This window comes from Mustelus asterias, chromosome 19 (genome assembly GCF_964213995.1).
Source record: "Mustelus asterias chromosome 19, sMusAst1.hap1.1, whole genome shotgun sequence".
Taxonomy (NCBI): domain Eukaryota; kingdom Metazoa; phylum Chordata; class Chondrichthyes; order Carcharhiniformes; family Triakidae; genus Mustelus; species Mustelus asterias.
Window position 1 is genome coordinate 38,007,006 of NC_135819.1, and position 20,973 is coordinate 38,027,978.

Sequence of the window (20,973 nt, forward strand, 5' to 3'; positions counted from 1 at the left end):
CAAAAACTTTAACATGAAAAATCTTCCATACATTTCCTGGAAGATTTATTTTGTCTGGAAAGAGGTCACGTTTGGGTTAAAAAGGCCTGGTTCAAATAAAATTCATGTTCAATACTCCTGAAATACCATAGTTTAATATTTCATACAATCCCTACAATACAGGAGGCGGCCATTTGGCCCATCGAGTTTGTACCCACCACAATCCCACCCAGGCCTTATACATTTACCCTGCTAATCCCCCTGACACTAGGGTCAATTTGGCACAGCCAATCTACCGAACCCGCACATCTTTGGACTGTGGGAGGAAACTGGAGCACCCGGAGGAAACCCACGCAGACACGGGGAGAACGTGCAAACTCCACACAGACAGTGACCCAAGCAGAAAATCGAACCCGGGTCCCTGGCACTATGAAGCAACAGCGCTAACCACTGTGCCACCGTGCCACCCACACAGGGTTCAAATTCCAATGTGTTGTATATGTTAACCATGTTAATGTAAAGTTCTTAAAAATAATTGCAAAGCCTAGGATGCTTTAAATATTTGTCTCACACACAATCAACCCAATCACACTTACTTGGCCAATTTGCATTAATCAAATTGAATAAGTATATTGAGGTAAATGCAGTGATGGTGCACTCCTGGCAGTCAGCCCTTTATCATGGGAGTGAGAGATCAGGGTTCAAATTGTAATGTGGCAGCCTCTCATTGCTGCCTTAATGTGGAAGGTTTGCCACTGGCAGCACGGGATCACAGAATTTACTGTATAGTGTAGAACAAACAAAGCCATATTTATTCAACAGGATGAATCACAATAAATAGCATTTCAACTGATGAGGCACAAAGAAACCTATGCCACCGTTTATACATTCCCAAAAGGAACTCAATTTTTAATACTTTTAGTACAAAATCTACATAAAGATTGTAAATTTTTCCAGACTCATTATATTTTAAACACTTAAACTTTAACAACTCACCATATTAAGAATTTGGAAAACTATTGGAGCTGATTTTATGATAAAGTTGATTCTGAGAGATTAGAAAAGGAACAAGGTGTCCATTTTAACAAAGTTTCAGCAAAGGTAACATCCAGAGATGGAGAAATGATGCAGGGAACGAAAACTGGGACCACTTCCTGGGCCGGTAAGTTAGATATACTCTTTTAAGGCATTGGCAATTCATGAGCCGCTGCGTACCTTCCTGTCACGTGATGATAGATCTGAAAAAAAAAAATCAAATAGAATAGTATATTTAGAAACAGCAGATCTCTCGACTACACATTTTGTGAAAAAAAAAAATCGCAGCAGTTTGAAGCCAAAACACAATTCGCACAAATATAACTTTTTGTTAAAAATTAAAGCACAAAAGGTTTGCTGTTGGAATCCTAACCTGTCTTTCAATGTCAGAAAGTAAAGTGCTGGCACCCAGTCGAAACAATTCTGGCTTTAGCCAGTTGTTGCCCAGCTCTTCTTTGATCAATGACAACCAGGTCAATGCATCCTTCGCACTGCGAATACCACCCGCTGGCTTAAACCCAACCTGCAAAACACAACACAATGTTTACAGAGCTACACCAGACTTTTTAAGCTCCTGCACAATAATTTCTAATTTTTACCTGGAACATAGGAACGGGAGTAGGTCTGCTCTACCATTCTATAATATCATGGCCATAACTAAACAACCCCCCGACTTTCTTTCTGAACGATAGTGGATACTATAAAGATCAAAATACTGAAAGGCTGAATCAATCAGCTTTTGCAACTAGTTTGCTAATCTTCACATACTATGTCCTTAATGCAACTACTCATCTTTATTTTCTACTGGTCTTCATTTACTACTATGTCCTTACTATACCTTGTTTTCCAGCAATATCCATTTGTAGATTATTGTAATATGAAAGTACTGTGTTGAACAATACACCTTCTCTGGATCCAGCCATTCCAACACCAATACATCTAGGGCTGATACAGGACATATCAACATCTATTGTAAAATAATTTCTTCATGACTGGCTGACTTAAAATTGAAAATCTATTCCAGCCGACTCCATCTCCCTCCAGCCTGTCTCCAAGACAGGCACATGTCAATGAACCTGCTGCATCACTCTACAAAACCGGGTCAGAAGCAGGCAGTCAGAATTCACCGTTGCCGTTCCCTTAGCCTGAAGAACGTCAAGATGGCAGTGCTGAGACTACATGCAAAATATTGTTAATGAAGAATTATCAAAGTTTTAGCAGGGCAAACATGGAATAAACTTAAACACTGATTGCAGGAAGTATGCATCATTAACATGTAGACCATTTGACGAGTAGATTAGTATGGATTGGATTCATTAATGACAATTAATTTGAAATCACACAAATTCTTTCAAATGCCCCAACGTAACGATGCACCAGGCAGCTAAAATTTCAATGGTGGTACGGAAAGGAGGGTCCAAATGAGAAAGTATAAAAATACGGCATCGAATACCGCACGGGTTGGAGCTACTTGTAATTAAAATTTAAAAACAGCTGGCCCCTTTTGTTACCTAACACCTATAAAATTATGAATAACTATTATAAAAATAGGAGGAAACCACAAGAGTTCTGAAAAGAAATACGTAATGATTAAATATGCTTGCAGCAAAAGCATCAAGGAAAAAAGTACATTTTTAAAAGAAGCGCAAAATTAAAAAATTACTACATCAGCTGAAGCCACACAAGCATATTCAACTTTAAGCGCAATTGGCAATGTAGGCACAAATTGAACAGGTTTTCGCAGAGTGTATTATTTTGCACAGTATATACTGAGTGGGAACTAGGCACAGTTTGATTATTATAGCTAAAAAATGGGTTTATCATGGAAAAAAAAGCATTTTAAAAATGTCAGTTCACCAACTGAGTAACCTGATTTTAAATGGCTTGAGAATGACGATTTTAAAAATAAACAGAAGCATTTATCAATTATACAGAGCACCAGTAGTCAGTTTCTTAGTAAATTAAAAACTGACATTCAGGTGACGACATAGAAACTAGAGGCAGGAGGAGGCCATTTGGCCCTTCGAGCCTACCCTGCCATTCATTTTGATCATGGTTGATCATGAAATTCAATATCCCGATTTCCCCCTTCCCCCCCCATATCCCTAGATTCCTTTAGCCCCAACAGCTATATCTAATTTCTTCTTGAAATCTCAACATTTTGGCCTCAATTACTTTCGGTGGTAGCGAATTCCACACATTCACTGCTTTCTGGGTGAAGAGATTTCTCTTCACCTCAGTCTTAAAATATTTAATTCTTAACCTCAAACTATGACGCCTAGTTCTGGACTCCCCCACCATCTGGAACAATCCTTCCGAATCTACACCGTCTAGCCTTGTCGGAATTTAAGTTTCTATGAGATCCCCCCTCACTCTTCTAAATGCCAATGAATATAATCCTAACTGACTTGGTCTATCCTCATGACAGACCTGACATCTCAGGAATCAGCCTGGTAAACCTTCGCTGTACTCCCTCTATAGCAAGGGCATCCTTCCTCAGAAAAGGGCACCAAAACTACACAATATTCTAGATGTGGCCTCACCAACGCCCTATACAATTGCAGTAAAACATCCCTACTCCTATACTCAAATCCTCTCGCTATGAAGGCCAACATATCATGTGCCTTCTTTACTGCCTGCTGTTCCCATGTTTACTTCCAGCGACTGATACATGAGGACACCAAGGTCTCACTGAGTATCCACTTCTCTCAATTAGTAACCTTGCACCCAAAAGAACTAGCTTACTTTTTTTTTAAAAATAGCCTTCTCATAGGCCCACAAACATGCACAATGACTGAAATTCATCCTGATGGTATGGTCGACTCGGTTGGTGAGGCCTACTTTTAGCTCAATTTTGTATTAAAATCAGTACCAAAAAACCCCACAGAAACTCAATCGGCATTGAAGTGTTTACGCTTAAAATTCTGTAATTGTTGAGTGAGTTGCATTGAAAAAGAAAATGCAATGGCGCATAAATTCAAACGCAATCTTTAGACAAATGACATGTAAGCAAAACCACGCAGCAAAACAAAGAAGAGCTCGCGGTCTTTTTAAACTAACGCAATGTTGAGGGTTTCCGGAGAGGTGCTCACTTATTTGCATGTTTAAAACAATTTGCTGCATTCCTCAGAATGGATTAAGCTATAATACAGGGTTGCACTACTTCTGACATTTCCTGGCAAAAATAGCGCTAAGCCTCGGATATGTACAGCCCTACACTAAGAATCTTCATTGAGCTAACTGTACAAGCTCCAAGCAAGCAATTACATTACTAATTGTATACAAAGCTGACTTCAGTGCTGCTCTATTACTCTGTAATACTATAATTGAATTTTTGCTAGAACTGTACTTTTCATCCCGCAACTTTACATGGTCCAATCTACTTACAAGTCCATTTAATAGAGTTCCTTGATCTTTCAATTTAAACAAGAATAGAAAACTTGATTTTTCTGTCTTTCACACAGGTCTGAAAACCCACATTTGAAGATTTCACTCCAAGCAAATCATTGACAACTGTGATTTTTGTTAAATGAAATTGCAGATATTCACTGTTTCTGCTTATTTTTTTTAGGGAAACAAATCATTCTTTAAAAAAAAGTCACGTAGAATCATGCTGAACAATGAACATTAGAAATTCCACTCCAAAATATTTCCCAATTACTGGTGTACCTTGTAACCGATCTTGCAGTAATAGTCTCTGATGGCCCGTACCATCACCAGGGCAACAGGGAATGTTGCATTCACCCCCTCTTTTCCTGTAGAGGTTTTAATAAAATCAGAACCTGAAAAATAAAAAGATTAGCAACATTTAAAATACAATGAATTTAATAGAAAGCTGCCATCTTATCACGGAGGCAAACTGATGAATAAAATGAAAATTCTCCACTTAAATGTTAAGAGCTTGGCTACAGAACTTGTCTTCCAACAGCAGTGACAAGAACGTTGCTAGATAATACTTCGATAAAGTAACATGCTGCAAAGACATTGGACGCACAGTCGTTCGCATTGCTGCCTAACAGCACCAAGAACCTGGCTTCCATTCTGGCCTCGGGGTGACTGCCTTGTGTGAAGTATACACATTCTTCCAGTGTCTGCGTGGGTTTCCTCCGGGTGCTCCGGTTTCCTCCCGCAGTCCAAAAGATGTGCAGGTTAGATGATCAGCCATGCTAAATGCACGGAGTTACGGGGATAGCGTGGGTGACGAGCCTGGATAAGATGTTCTTTCGGAGAGTTGGTGCAGATTTAATGGGCTGAACGGCCCCTGACTGCACTGTAGGGATTCTGTGGTTCTATGGATTCTATGGTTCCACAAGAATTCTGCAGGAGACTGACGATAAAAGAAGCCTAAAGAAAACTAAAAATGAACAACGATGTAGAAAAAGTAAGAATGCAGTAAATATAAACTAGGAGTAAAAGTTCACTTGTACATAATCTCAAAAAGCCAAAGGACAAAGAAACATAGAAACCCTACAGCACAGAAAGAGGCCATTCGGCCCATCGAGTCTGCACCAACCACAATCCCACCCAGGCCCTACCCCCATACCCCTACAAAGGTATGAGAAAAAGAATCAAAGGATATCAACATTGCACAGATGGTAGCAACTCTTACACAATTCAAAGGTTTGCATTCAGGCCAACTAAGACTGTGGCAAACAATCCAAGTACGACTTCAACAATGCGGCATTCGCTCAGTACATTGCTGCAGGTACATGATTCAGATGGGAGGCTGAACTCAGGTTTTGATTGCCCAGTTTTAGTGAATGCAAGTAGTTCCAAATTATTGACGCTGATGTCAAAATGAGGTCCTAATTATAAAACAGCAGAAGTAACCAAAATGAAAGGATATTTCTTTGGTTGAACGTGTGCTGGGAGCCAGTGCCCAGGCCAACTTCTGTCCCTCAACTAACCCCACCAAAAATGCACTGCGCGGTCACTTGCTGTGGGATTTTTGCAGTGCGCAAATTCACTGCCATATTCGTCTACAGTGATGACTGCACAGGCACAATTGAACACGACGATGTGATGAGATACTACAAGAATAATCAAGTTGTTCCTTTGATGCAGGCAGGACAATACATTCCATGGCAATGGAGCACTGAAATGTGTTATAAAGCTGGATCACATATACCTAATCAGTTCCAAATTAAGCTATTCTTCAGGAGGTAACTCATAATAAACCAAGAAGAAGAATATGTACTACTTTCAGAACATGTATTTGATAAGTTTACTTAGTTTCACAAGTTAGGTTTACATTAACACTGCAATGAAATTACTGTGAAAATCCCTTTGTTGAAACACTCTGGTGCCTGTCTGGGTACACGGAGGGAGAATTGAGCATGGCCAATGCAACTAACCAGCGCGTCTTTCAGACTGTGGGAGGAAACCAGGGCACTCAAAGGAAACCCACGCAGACTCGGGGAGAACGTGCAGACTCCGCACAGACAGCGACCCAAGTCCGGAATCGAATCCGGGTCCCTGGTGCTGTAAGGCAGTGCTAATCACTGTGCCGCCCTAATAAGCAAACAAATAGGTGCCCGAGATGGTGCATACCCGTAGTTTTATCTACAACAAATCAGCATCCCAAATTGTGGAATGTTTTTAACCTTAGCAAAACAAGATTTCAGGAAATTCCACACACATTTCTGGAGATGTAATATATTTCGGGCAATTATTTTGGACAATGTCCCAAAACAGCAGTCTCCGAGTCCAAATGCAATATGTTATTGGATCCCCCACTGGAGAGTGAAACTCATTCACTCAGCATGCTGAAATAAGCGCAAAATGACAGTTTTTAGTGCAAGAAATCAAAGGTCACAAGAAGCCATCTGTTCAAAAGGGAGCATATGTCAATGTGTGGAAGCTAAGATTTCAGCTGGTGTTGAGGGAGCGTGTTCCCAAGCAGCCACTTTACCAGTAGATGCTGTCCACCAGACTGTCCCTCCATAGGAGGGAGGGAGGTCACTATGGCTGCCAAAACGGAAGCCTTAAATACTTGGGCATAATCTCCAGAGAATAATGCTGTTAGAGTAAAACAACTGGGATTTGGCCACAAATGAACTTCAATGAGATTCTGAATAAATGCTACAGAGAGCTTTTTGTTTAGATACACCTGTGGCGACAACAGGAACAAGTGAAGCAAGCAGGAAATCGGATCACATGAGAAGTAATGCAAGGAAGAATTCTTAAAGTGGCAATATCAGTGATCATCCCCATTTTGATAACAGCTGAAATCTTTGTGAAGTGCAGGATAAACAAATGATTTCCAGGACTTTGTATTTAAAGTTTAACACATGTACAACAGCTTACAGTAGTTAAAGATAAATCAGTACAAAAAAATAGTAACACTTTAAAAAAAATTGTGTGGGTCATTAATAGATTACAGATCTTTTAAAATGTATTAGTGCCACAAGTAGGCTTACATTAACACCACAATGAAGTTAGTGTGAAAATCCCCTAGTTGCCACAATCCAGCACCTGTTCGGATACATTGAGAGAGAATTTAGCATGGCCATTACACCTAACCAACATGTCTTTGGGAGGAAACCGGAGCACCTGGAGGAAACCTACGCAGACACAGGGTGAACATGCAGAATCCGGAGACAGTGACCCAAGCCAGGAATCGAACCCAGGTCCCTGGCGCTGAGAGGCAGCAGTGCTAGCCATTGTGCCACCCACTTCATCATAAAAGTCTTGAACCTAAAGAAAACAAAAGCAAGAAACTCTAGCACAAAAGATGGAGAAAGGCTACTTGTATGACTTGGCCTTAAGCTGATGCCATGAGAACAGTTTTACAAGTGTCTAAGTGGCATGAAATTTCATCGACTGACAGTGCGCATCAAAAAAGCACGGGTAAGTCCAGGTTGTTCTAATGGCTGAAGCTGCTTGCCATTGACACGTACTTAGGAAATTTAAACTTAAAAGTATACATCAAGTACAGGGACTGTCTATGTCTTGACTACATCTTTTGGTGATGTACAGTACAGTGATCCATATACCGGAATACTGGTTTTTCCCTAGGCCTGTTGACCCATCCATCGCTTCCCAACAACACATGCAAAGTAGAGCAACAAAATGCCTAGGAGTCAAGAGCAAATCCTTCCATATTAATCAGTCTTGATAGGAGAGACAGATGCAGATGAAAGAAGAATCCTATTAAGAGTCAATGAAAAACATACAGCTCTAAAGTAGCAATTTTGCACCCCCAATTATAAGCAATAATAAAATTACTTGCAGTTCATTTCCACCTCTTGAATAATCCAAATGTAGCATTGCAAAACATAAATGAAAATCTCTGTTGAAGTGAGATTCTTTTGTAGGACTTTTCAATCGAAAAAGATATGGAATCACTTTTCATGTTGCCTTGATAGACTTTATTCTTCATTTTTTTTAAAAACACGGGCAAATTCATCTTTTATATAGTCTATAATCAGATTTTTTTTCTTTTGACATTTAATAATCAGCTTTTGATGAAAAAGATAGATATCATTCATATTCTCTGAGCTACACAATGTGTCTTAATTACATCCACTACTAAATTCATTTGCTGCAATTCTCCAAGGGCTTTTAATGCAATTCTGCACCTCATCACTAAACAGGACAAGATTAACATTTTTCAGTTCATTAAAGAAATGTTCTGTGTGTTATTTCCTTTGTACTCATCTTTCTTAATTATCACGTAATGGCTAATGCTTTTTAAATACATTTTCCAGAGTTAAAGCACTATTCATTTGAAAACCAAAAGACTATGTGAAGAGTGATATAAAATTACTGACTCCAAAGATTAATGTATCAAATTATTACTCTAATTTTAAAATTCCAAGTCACGGATTATTTAATGAGAAAAGACCAGACTATAAGGATCTATTATTTGGGAAAAAAGTGTTAAATTAATTTTCAAAGTAGATCAGTATGCAATTAGTTATAATCGGCGTTATCTCCAATTATGATAAAAGACAGAAATTATATTTCAGTTCTTTAAGGATTAGCTCTGCGTTTCAGAACTGATGACCAAAACACGTGGTTCGGTTCTCATGTTACTGGAAAGAGCAAGTTTCCGCAAACGGGAAACACGCTGTAAAACAGGACTGGGGAAGTGTGGAAGCTGTGTGAGAGTTTGGGGGAAGACAACAGAAATATTCAAATGAACAAGGAAGAGCGCCAACATGATAAGGTTTTAATGGTTTACAAGATAATGGAGGAGGCAATTAAAACCCCAATGGCTAACTGATTCAACTCTAGGATAGAACGTTACAAAGCCAAAGTGGAGATTATTACACTCTGGTACACAATCACACTGCTTCCGTCATTGCTAATTTTTGTAGGTTTTGGTCTGCACAATGTACACAGCAAATTTTATAAACAAGACCCGAGTCACATTGCGTACAGAATGTATGCCCTTACAGCAGTCCCTTCAGATTTCTATAAACCATTCCTTCAAACTCATTTACATGGTTACAATCCCTGACACACAATGAGGTTGCGGCTACGTCATTCTTATTTCTCTCATGCCAAGTCTTGCAAAATTTCACAGAAGCTTTGGAATGGAAATTCCAAAGGGAGAACAGTTCTGGAAAGTCGAGGATGGAGTCTTGGCATGCAAACGATGTTGGCAGGAACAGGAATAGACCCAAAAGAATGGAAATCCAAAACAAGCACAGAAAATGCAGGTCAGTCAGCACCTCCAAAGAGAAAACATGGAGGAATATCTTGTAGGGAGTGTATACCCTTTGCCTGCAATTTCTCAAACCTTACTCAGCTACTTATCGATTCTGGAATTTTAAATGAATTTTCTATATGCAGATACTGACTGACCTACTGTGTACATGCTTTTATTAGAATAGTGCACCTCAGGTATAGACGTCATGGCTTCCTAGGGAAATGCAAAATTACCACTCAGTTGAGCACTTTCATCTTCCAACTGGGAGGGTCTAAAGACAGGTTTGACATGAGAATGTAATTAGAGAGCATTTCAACTCCTTCAACTGACCAAAGCAGAAAGAACACAATGTCTGTACAATCCCACAATGAGATACCAGAGATTATCTGGCTGAAAGCAGAGTGCGCTAAACATTTTATTTATTTAATTAAAATATTTATCATTTATTAATCACAGGTAAGGTTTATGTTAAATAAAGTTACTGTGAAATTCCGCCACACTCCAGCGCCTGTTCGGGTCAATGCACCCAACCAGCGTGTCTTTCAGACTGTGGGAAGAAACCGGAGCACCCGGAGGAAACACACGCAGACACAGGGAGAATGTGCAAACTCCACACAGACAGTCACCCAAGCCGGGAATCGAACCCGGGTCCCTGGTGCTGTGAGGCAGCAGTGCGAACCACTGTGCCACCCAAATATATCCATATTTACAACACAGCAGAAGCACATCACGAGGCTATTGGAAGAAACAAATCTTCAAATGGGAAAGATTGGTGGGCCCTCTGGTCTCCATTGTGATGGCAGCATTAACGTTTGGTGGGTGAAGACGACATGAATGTAGAAGGATGAATGTTTCACTCCAGCTCACCCAGTTACATTAAAGGAGCTCTACTTGCATTTTAGAAACATAGAAAAACTACAGCACAAAACAGGCCCTTCGGCCCCACAAGCTGTGCCGAACATATCCCTACCTTCTAGGCCTACCTATAACCCTCCATCCTATTAAGTCCCATGTACTCATCCAGGAGTCTCTTAAAAGACCCTACTGAGTTTGCCTCCACCACCACTGACGGCAGCCGATTCCACTTGCCCACCACCCTCTGTGTGAAAAACTTCCCCCTAACATTTCCCCTGTACCTACCCCCCAGCACCTTAAACCTGTGTCCTCGCGTAGCAGCCATTTACACCCTGGGAAAAAGCCTCTGAGAGTCCACCCAATCTATGCCTCTCAACATCTTATATACCTCTATTAGGTCTCCTCTCATCCTACGTCTCTCCAAGGAGAAACGAGCGAGCTCCCTCAGCCTATCCTCATAAGGCATGCCACTCAATCCAGGCAACATCCTTGTAAATCTCCTCTGCACCCTTTCAATCATTTCCACATCCTTCCTGTAATGAGGTGACCAGAACTGAGCACAGTACTCCAAGTGGGCTCTGACGAGGGTCTTGTATAGCTGCATCATTATCCCCGGACTCCTAAACTCAATCCCTCGATTGATAAAGGCCAGCACACCATACGCCTTCTTAACCACCTCCTCCACCTGTGGGGCCGATTTTAGAGTCCTATGGGCCCAGACCCCAAGGTCCTTCTGATCCTCTACAGTACTAAGAGTCTTTCCCTTTATATTGTACTCCTTCATCCCATTTGACCTGCCAAAATGGACCACTACAAACATTTAATGAACTATTGACCTGCAAAGTTGCATAGTGCAAGCAAAACATGTACCAATACAAGAGTAATAGAGTTGAGTTGCGATATACTCTATTAAGTCAATTATAAGGAAGTTTAGGAAAAGCAGTTCTTCTCGAGCAAGGCCAATTATAATGTGATTCTCCCTTCACAGCAGTCTCATCATCTTCATCTCTATTTGTTTGCTCACCACAAAAATAAAATTCAAGGCAATTTGTTCCTCTGCTCAGGATGTGTCAGAAACAGCTTCAGACAAACATGGCGAGAGTGTAATAAAGTGAAATTAAATTACTGGACAAGAATTTTAAAAAGCAATTTAAAAACACCAATTGTACACTTTTAGCACTGCACAAGTTACTGGCCGAGCTTTGATTGCTCAGAGAGCAGGAGAGTGCAGAATCAGGCTCTCAGTTTCTCAGCTGGTGTTGAATGCGGCATTCTCGTAGGAAAGAAATGAGGACCTTGCTTTTATAGCGCACCTCTTCATGCCCTCAGGAAATCCCAAAGCACTTTATAGCCAATGATTTGTTGATGTGCAGTGACTGGAGTGAAATGCTGCAGCCAACTCGCACTGAGCAAGGTCGTAAAATACAAAGAAGATAAACCACCAGATAGCCTGTTTCTGTGCCACTGGCTAAAGGATAAATGTTGGCTGAGAAATTGGGAAAACCTCCCTGATCCTTTTCAAGTGGTGGTGTCGCACAACCTTGGAAATGCACCCGAATAGGAGGTCGATATTTTTCTTCTGGGGGGGGGGGGGGGGGTCAATCTTAAAGAGGGAAGGCTAACCAAGGTCACCTTTGTGTTTATGTTACTGGGTACCTTGAAGCACAGGGTTGCGCAGTCTACTCAGACAGATTGTCTACCATACGCGCAAAAAAAAAGTGACAAGGGCTGGCAGCTGGCCTTCACTGGTCTCGATAATTTCCATTCAGATTGCAGCCAGCCGCGCAAGATTCATACCTGGGCAAAGTGGCTGCAGCTGGCCAGCTTAGAAGGTGCGATGGAGGCAGCTTGGGGGTCAGAACATCTTCCTGACCTTTTGGATTACAAAGTAAAATATAATGGACGAAGATACAAAGCAGGCAAGGGTAGTGGCAGTTGCCGCAGGTGGACATTTATTATTTGTCACAAGTAGGTTTACATTAACACTGCAATGAAGTTACTATGAAAATCCCCTCGTCGCCACACTCTGGCGCCTGTTCAGGTACACCAAGGGAGAATTTAGCATGGCCAATGCACCTAACCAGCACGTCTTTTGGACGGTGGGAGGAAATCAGAGCACTCGGAGGAAACCCACGCAGACACAGGGAGAACATGCAAACTCCACACAGACAGTGACCCAAGCGGGGAATCAAACCCAGGTCCTTGGCGCGGTGAGGCAGCAGTGTTAACCACTGTGCCGCCCCTCTCTCATGAGCTAGTGGGAAAAAAAAGTGCTAACTGGCCAAGAGTTGAGATTATGAAGAATATACAGAATCCATATCTAAATATTTTTGATGGCACACAGCACTTTAATAATATCTAATTCGAAGTTACAAATTACAAACACCACAAGTAACAGCACCATCTACAGCAAAATTTAAAAATTGCAAAGCTAAAGAACGATTATGTGATGCATTTATATACTGGCTGATGCACAATGCTCCCAAACTGAAAACTAATCTAAAAATCTTTTAAGTTCACCTCATTTCGCACTCCCAATATATTTTGAATCTGGTTTTGTTATTGCGGGTATTGAAAGCTAGCTAGTAAAATACTTCAAGGCGCTCCACACTGAATTGTCAAACAATTGTCATGATATTGTCATGTCAGATGATATTATGGCACATGATATCTTGGGTCATAAAAAGGTAGTTGTGGAGCACCTGGAAGGAGGAAGGTAGAGAGGGGAAAATGTTTGAGGGGGGAATTCCCGAGCTCAGGTTCTCAGCAACTGAAGGCATGGCTGTCAATAATGAAGCGATAAAAACTATAGGTGCAACAGAGGGTTGAGATACCTTGGAGGATTGTAGGGTAGCAGGAGGTTAAAGATAAAGGGAGCGACAAAGCCTCGGAGGTTTCTGAAAAGCGTGAAACACTGGGACTTTGCTCAATTTGGCAGAGCCAATAGAGGTCAGTGAGCAGGAGGTGGATGGGTAAAAGGCACTTTCTACGTACAAGTTGGGATAAGGTGGGAGGCGGACCAGGAGGGCGCTGGAAAAATCAGATCTAGAAGTGACAAAGGCACGGATGAGGATTTCAGTAGCTGAGACGAGGGTGCAGTAATAGAGGTGGAGGTTGGCCGTCTTAGAGATGGCATAGATGTGGTCAGAACGGCAGCACAGTGGTTAGCACTGCTACCTCACAGCGCCAGGGATCCGGGTTCAATTTCTGGCTTGGGTCAATGTCTGTGTGGAGTTTGCACATTCTCCCAGTGTCTGCATGGGTTTCCTCCGGGTGCTCCGGTTTCCTCCCACATTCTGAAAGACACGCTGGTTAGGAACATTGATCCAAACAGATGCCGGACTGTGGCGACTAGGGGAATTTCACAGTAACTTTATTGCAGTGTTAATGTAAGACTTACTTGTGACTAATAAATTAATTTTTTTTAAAAACTTTAAAGAAGCTCACCTCCTGGTCAAGGGCAATGCCAAGGTTGTGAGCAATCTGGTTTAGTTTCCAAGGAAAGGGAGGTGGAGTAGGTGCCAAGGAACGGAGTTTGTGGCGGGGACCGATGATAACAGCTGCGGCCTTCCCATTATTTAGCTGGTGGACTTTTCTGCCATCCCGTGCTGGATGCTGAACAAGAAGTCTGATGATATTAAGATACTGGAAGGGTCAAACAGTGGTGGCAAAGTCGGGCTGGATATTGTCAGTGTACACACGGAACCCGACATTGCATTTTCAGGCATGTTGCTATAGGGCAGCATGTCAATGAAAAAAAATAGGACCGGGCCAAGGATAGATCCTTGGAGATCACCAGAGGTTAACCCTGCAGGAGTGGGAAAAGAAACCATTGATACCAATTTGCTGGCTACAGTTGGACACAAGAATGGACCAGGCAGCTGAATGACAATGGAGAGATACCAGAGGAGAATGGTGGGTTAAACTATATCAAAAGGCTTCAAACAAGGTGAGGAGGATAGATTACCTTTGTCACCATCACATAGGATGGTACTGGTGACTTTGTTAATAGCTATTCTGGTACTGTGACAGGGGTGTAAACCTCAGGCATTCAGGTAGAGTTCTGGGAATAATGAGCATGGGAGGCAACATGTTCAAGGACTTGAGGGAAGGAACACCAATAAGATTTCACGTCTGCACATGTAATGTGATTACATTTCAAATACTACAAGATGTTATGGAAACCCACATGCTGTTTATCTGCCTAATAAATACATACAAGATTTACAAGGTCTTGTATTCCTCACAGAGTGAACTAATTATCTCCCCTCTAATCTTGTCCTCCTTGCCCCTCAATGAAAATATAGTCTACACAACTGGTAAATGCCAGGACATTCTATGTACATCCCCAATGCATGCAAGTCTCTCTGTATTACAGACAAAATTCCAAAAATGTTTTATTCCCTCCCTCTAAAATAAATGCATTTCTAACTATTTTTCCATTGTTCCTTGCTCAGGAAATTAATTTCCAAGGTGTCTGACTACAGGTTTATACATTACAAACTTAGCCATTTGAATGAAGTTTCACCTTTATCACTTAAAAGATTTTCACTGCTGTGGTCAAAAATTTGGAGGATGAAGAGACAAATAATAGATCAAAAGAGTGCTCATTAAGAAAATACAGGGGCACATGCCATTGTCAGTCAACTATTGGGCAGAAAATCTAGGGATGAACACTCAATGTCACCTGATGGGCATGCGTGTGGTCCTAAAATTGTCTCTGCATTTTTATACTTAGTGCATTTATAATAAGCCAAGTGTGGTCAACATGCATCATTATAATGGATACATAGAAATTGTGTAAATGAGCAAAGAGAGTGTTGTGGTTAACATGTTTGTATTCTCCAGTTCCTGACTCACCAACCGGTAGTAACTGCAGGGCAAAGATTTATGAAATTAAGAATAAAACGAGAGTTTATTACACTGAAGGCAATTAGCACACGGGATTTCAGTAAGAACTTGTATTCATACAGCATCCTTAAAATAAAAGGAGCGTATCAAGGAGCTTTACTTTTATTTAGCTTGTCAATTTTGAGCACATTTCCCTTCACCACTACTTTGGGAATAACTGGGATGCTTATCCAATAAAAAAGTGTTTCATTAAAATGACTTCCAATTATCCAAACCAGCCAAAGCCCTAGAGTGCTCAGAGAAAGTATATATGCTGACAAAGTAAAGATAAGTGTGAAGAAAAGGTCAAATACCAAGTCTGTACAAATCACTGGCTGAGTCACAGCTAAAAAATACTGGGCATTACATCTTGGCTCCCCAGCGTAGGTTTTTGGGGAAAGCCCAAAGATGCATTGGGGAATCCCTCTTGGAAGTTCCCACATAAGAGTTTACCCAGTAATTGTCCAGAAGGGTTTACTTCCCCCGGACAATTGCGTTGAGTTGGGAACCATCTGACAAAGCGATTCAATCAGCTAACTTCAGACGCTCTGACAATTTACACTCTCCAGTTACTCAGAGTTAGAAGGTAAAAAAGCACTTCTAAACTTCAGCGTATCTATTTTAAACACCCAGACCAAGCCCCACATGGTACGCCCCCACACTCCCAACCCCCCAAGGGGTCCTCCGTAGACCCCATCTCTCCCATGGTTCCTCTCCCCCACCACCACAACCCTCAAACCCACATCGCATTCAGTTACCTTAGAAACTTTTCCCTTTTAATATTCCGTTCAAATTCACCTGCTTTAAGGCAGTTAGCACTGTAAAAAAAAAGGGGGAAATGTCCTCCGCTCCTTTTACACTTCGCTCCCAGAGTCACTGACCCGTTTTGCTTCTTCAGTCTCACTCGGCCCGAGTCAGGAAGTTTGGGTGAGACTGGTGCTTTGGAACTCAAGCGTGGGTTAAGTCGCCACAGAGTGGCAATCCACCACTGACTGCCACTCTGAGGAAGTCACGGGCCACTGTGTCCAATATTGGGTGCTGTCCTTTAGCATGAATGGCTGTGGAGCGGGTACAGAAGAGACTTACGAATACCAGAATAGGGACTATGAGGGCGGTTCATAGAAGTGTTTGAAATTTTGAGGGGTTTGGACAAGCTAAATAACTATTATCACTTAGTAACTGGAGGGCAAAGATTTATGAAATGAAGAACAAAACGGGAGTTTATTACACTCAAGGCAATTAGCACACGGGATTTCAGTAAGAACTCGTATTCATACAGCATCCTTAAAATAAAAAGGAGCGTATCAAGGAGCTTTACTTACAGCCTCAGGGAAAGCAGATAGGGAGAAATTAATTAGGAAGGGTGACAAGAGGTTTGGTTGGAAATATTGAATTTGAGAAGCTTTTTAAAGGTTGAGATGGAAACTGAAGCAGTTGAGGCTCTGCTGTCAAGGGAGGGGATTGAGCATTCGACGGGGGCATGTGGATTCTAAATCACTGCTGCACAATATCACAGACCTTTGTTCTTATCCACTGCTCCCCCGTCCCGATAAATCTCCAAATTCTCCTAGCTCGCATGAAAGGCAATTGACCTAAAACGTTAACCGTTTCTCTCTGCACAGATACCCACTCGGAGTTTCTGTTTTGATTCAGTTTCCAGCAACCCATGGTATTTTGCCTTTGTTTAAATGTAATACGCTGGGGGAAGGAGAGCTGGTGCAGCAGGGACAATGTGGAGGGATCAGTCAGTCTTAGCGTGGGACAGAATATAAATAGCAGAATTTTGGACAAGTTGACATTTATCCTGACTACTCTCTCGCCCTCCCCATAGTGTTTGAACAGTCAAGTCTAATGCTGCCCAAAGGGGTTTCAGCAGTGGATGGGATGTGGTCAGGGCGGAGCTAGACAACATTGCAGTGATGGATTAAATATGATCGGCGATGGATGGGACATTGAAGCTCATTTCAGGTTCAAACAGAATCGGCTGTTTGTACTTTTGGTCAGGTGACATTACTTCCTCCCCCCCACCCCCGCAAAAGAAATGATGGAAGCCAACTACATAACAGCTTTTAAAAAGGGAAATGGATATATACTTCAAAAGAAGAATAGACAATGTCATGCAGAAGGGCATGGAGACTAAGTCAATAGCTTTTTTTTTTAAGAGAGCTAGCACAATTAGGAGAGGCAGAATAGTGTCTCTCCTACGATCTACTTTGCTATGTTCCTGCAATAAACTACAATTGTAGTGGGCACAGAAATTTTCATCTTTTCATTCCATAAACCCTCTGAATAAGTGGGCTTGGTAATTGTCTCAAAGCCTGGAGAAAAATGGACGCAGCATTGGGTGCTGTCCCTCAGGTTTAGTACCTTCTTTTCAGCTTTGGGGCGGCACGGTGGCGCAGTGGTTAGCACTGCTGCCTCACAGCGCCAGAGGCCCAGGTTCAATTCCGGCCTTGGGTCACTGCCTGTGTGGAGTTTGCACGTTCTCCCCGTGTCTGCGTGGGTTTCCCCACCACCACAATCCAAAGACGTGCAGGTTAGGTTGATTGGACATGCTAAATTGACCCTAGTGTCAGGAGATTAGTAGGGTGAATATGTGGGGTTACGGGAATAGGGCCTGGGCGGGATTGTGGTCGGTGCAGACTCGATGGGCCGAATGGCCTCCTTCTGCACTGTAGGGATTCCATGATTCTTTCTCCAGTAGAGCTGGCCCTCTATTTGGGGAATTTTACTTTTTTTTTATTCTTTCATGGGATGTGGGCGTCACTGGCTGGGCCAGCATTTATTGCCCATCCCCATTTGCCCTTGAACGGATTGGCATTTCAGAGGGCAGTTAAGAGTCGACCACATTGCTGTGGATCTGGAGTCACATGTAGGCCAGTCCAGGTAATGACAGCAGATTTCCTTCCTTAAAAGGACATTAGTGAACCAGATGTTTTTTTTAAAAAATGACAATTGACAATGGTTTCATGGTCATCAATAGACTCCTAATTCCAGATTTTTTATTGAATTGAAATTCAATAAAATTGAACCCAGCGCCCCAGAGCATTACTCTGGGTCTCTGAATTATTAGTCCAGCAACAATACCACTCTGCCACCGCCTTCCCTTAATTTCCCACAATGAAAGTCAGAAGGCTCAAATGGTATGAGGCTGTATAAACCCAAATTGCTGAGATTTAGAAATGGTGTTAAAAATTATGAATGGTCTTGATGGACTAAATAAGGAGAAACTGTTCTTACTCCATGGGGGATCAGTAGGCAGAAGACACAGATTTAAGTTAAGAAAAAGAAACAGAGGAAATGCATTTCCCGCAGTGCATTATGGTTTGCTGTATGCAGCCTGAAAGGATGGTGCGAGTAGATTCAGTGATAACTTTAGAAGGGAATTGGATAAATAGTTGAAAAGGAAACAAATTGCAGGGCTGTGTGGAAAGAACAGGGAAGAGGGGGGGAAAATTGGAAAGCTCTGTCAAAGAGCCAGCACAGACACAATGGGCCGAATGGCTACGTAACAAAACACTGCAAAACTTCACCACACAGCCTGGTCTGGCAATTATAATACTACTAACATTGGTCAAAACAGCTGATGTAAATTTCTGTGCACTCCCCATCACCCATTCTTTTCAACTAAAAATCACACCTTCCTCTGTGCGAAATGTCAAGAGGCAGGGGAAATCCTCCTGAGCGTCTAGAAATACAAAGTTAGCAAGCCGCAAAGAGATACGCGACCAGCCTGATCATTTTCTCTCACTCCTTGTGGAAAAGCTTCATTTCCCTGAAAAGTTCATCTAAGACTAGAAAGCTTGTACTCCCCTCACCATCGCAGACATGATCGTATGATCTGGTCAAGTATGATGTGGAGATGCTGGCGTTGGACTGGGGTAAACATAGTAAGAAGTCCCACAACACCAAGTTGAAGTCCAACAGGTTTATTTGGTAGCAAAAGCCACTCGCTTTCGGAGTGTTCGCTGCTCCTTCAGCGAGTGGCGAGCGCTCCGAAAGCTAGTGGCTTTTGCTACCAAATAAACCTGTTGGACTTTAACCTGGGGTTGTGAGACTTCTTACTAGTCAAGTATGGCAGTGCACCAACAAATCAATACACCGCACCTCTTTATGAAGGTGGCAGTGGTCTTGGAAAAGACCATCCCATGGTCTTGCTCAAATAAGGAAAATGCAATGCAATGAAATGAAATGTATTGAAATGAAGTGCTGTATACGCACACAGTCAGAAAGTTCTCAACATGCGACACAAGCTGTCCAGTGTAGGCAGTTAGCGGACATCAGGATCACACAACCACAATAATCTGACTCTGACATTGTTCATTGAAGATAGACAGTGGCCCAGATCAGGATCGCAAACCATATTTCTGACCCGGAACAGACAAAAAAAACTAAAATCACATTCATCTTGCTGATTTTTCGGAGCAATCTACTGATGGAGGACAGTGCAGAACTGACTCAGGTGTGGCAAACCTCAGAGGGAGCAGCAGGAAGAATCTGCGCAGAAGCTACACCCACTTTTTACAGCACCAGCCGCTGTGGCCGGTAAGAGTTCAAAGGTCTCAAAGCTTCTTGGAAAGGTATAGAGGAAGGTACTTGTGTGAAGGGGCTGGGCGGCTGAGAGGATAACAGTGGGTAGGTGGGTGAAGTAAACGGATATGATGACAGATGGGTAGGCGGGTCGGGATGGTCAGATCAGGTCAGGAGAAGTTGTCAGTGGGGGTTAGTCAGGCTCGGTCGGGGAAGGAAGGATGGGGGGTAGTCGGGTGACTCAGGACGGGGTCAGTTGTATAATTACTCAGGTGTTAGACCAGGCTTTTTCTGTCCAACATAGTCTGGTAATTATCTAGGTAAGTAAATCAAAACTATCCAAAGTCTCCGATTCAAACTCGAGTTGGACACTTGTCTGGAGTGTCCCAGGGAGTATGTGAATTGCCCATTGGAATTGCAAACATGCCAGGCAATTCCTACGGGTTCCTGGCATCGAGACATCCAAGAGGTCCCCAAGCGAATCTTCCAGGGTATATCCCGTTTCCCATCACCTGGGAATGGAAAAATCTGGGCCACTCCTTTACTCATTTCTGATTAAACCCACAACATCATTCATGCCCTACTCAACCACCAGAAAATACAGGCTGGGCCGAATTGAATTCTCACCCAAAAGTTGACACGTCCACTAATATAAAACTCTCCCTCTTCAGTACTGGAGTACCAAGCTTGAAATAGTAAGTTTGCACTCACCAACTTCACGTTCAAAATGCAAGAGTACTACCAACTGAACTTTATATATTTGCAAGGCTGCAAACAGAATTTTAGGTTACCTGCCATCATGGCTACGAGGCTAGCCTTGTAGACGTTTGTTAATGATCCCAGTTCTCCTGTTGCTAATATGGTCTTCATGTGGGCTTCTCCACAGGCGTCATGACATTGCTGAATCTCCTCGTACAGCTCTAGAAGCACAATATATATACTGAGAGCTTTAAACAGCAATTTACAAATATGACTGTGCTGTTCCATTTTTTTCTAAGGTGCTTTCCCTGATGTATATGGGACACTTT

At 42.1% G+C, this 20,973-nt stretch overlaps 1 protein-coding gene across 1 annotated transcript in view; it reads right to left on the minus strand.

Annotated features, from left to right (window-relative positions):
• Positions 1-768: 768 nt before the first annotated feature.
• dera (deoxyribose-phosphate aldolase (putative)) overlaps positions 769-20,973 on the minus strand; it is a 43,391-nt gene continuing 23,186 nt past the window's right edge. The window contains exons 6-9 of the mRNA XM_078235337.1: positions 20,737-20,865; positions 4,684-4,796; positions 1,388-1,537; positions 769-1,217 (exon numbers count right to left, since the gene is read on the minus strand). Coding sequence (XP_078091463.1) covers positions 1,161-1,217; positions 1,388-1,537; positions 4,684-4,796; positions 20,737-20,865 — 449 coding nt within the window. The 3' untranslated portion in view covers positions 769-1,160. The remainder of the gene's footprint in view (positions 1,218-1,387; positions 1,538-4,683; positions 4,797-20,736; positions 20,866-20,973) is intronic.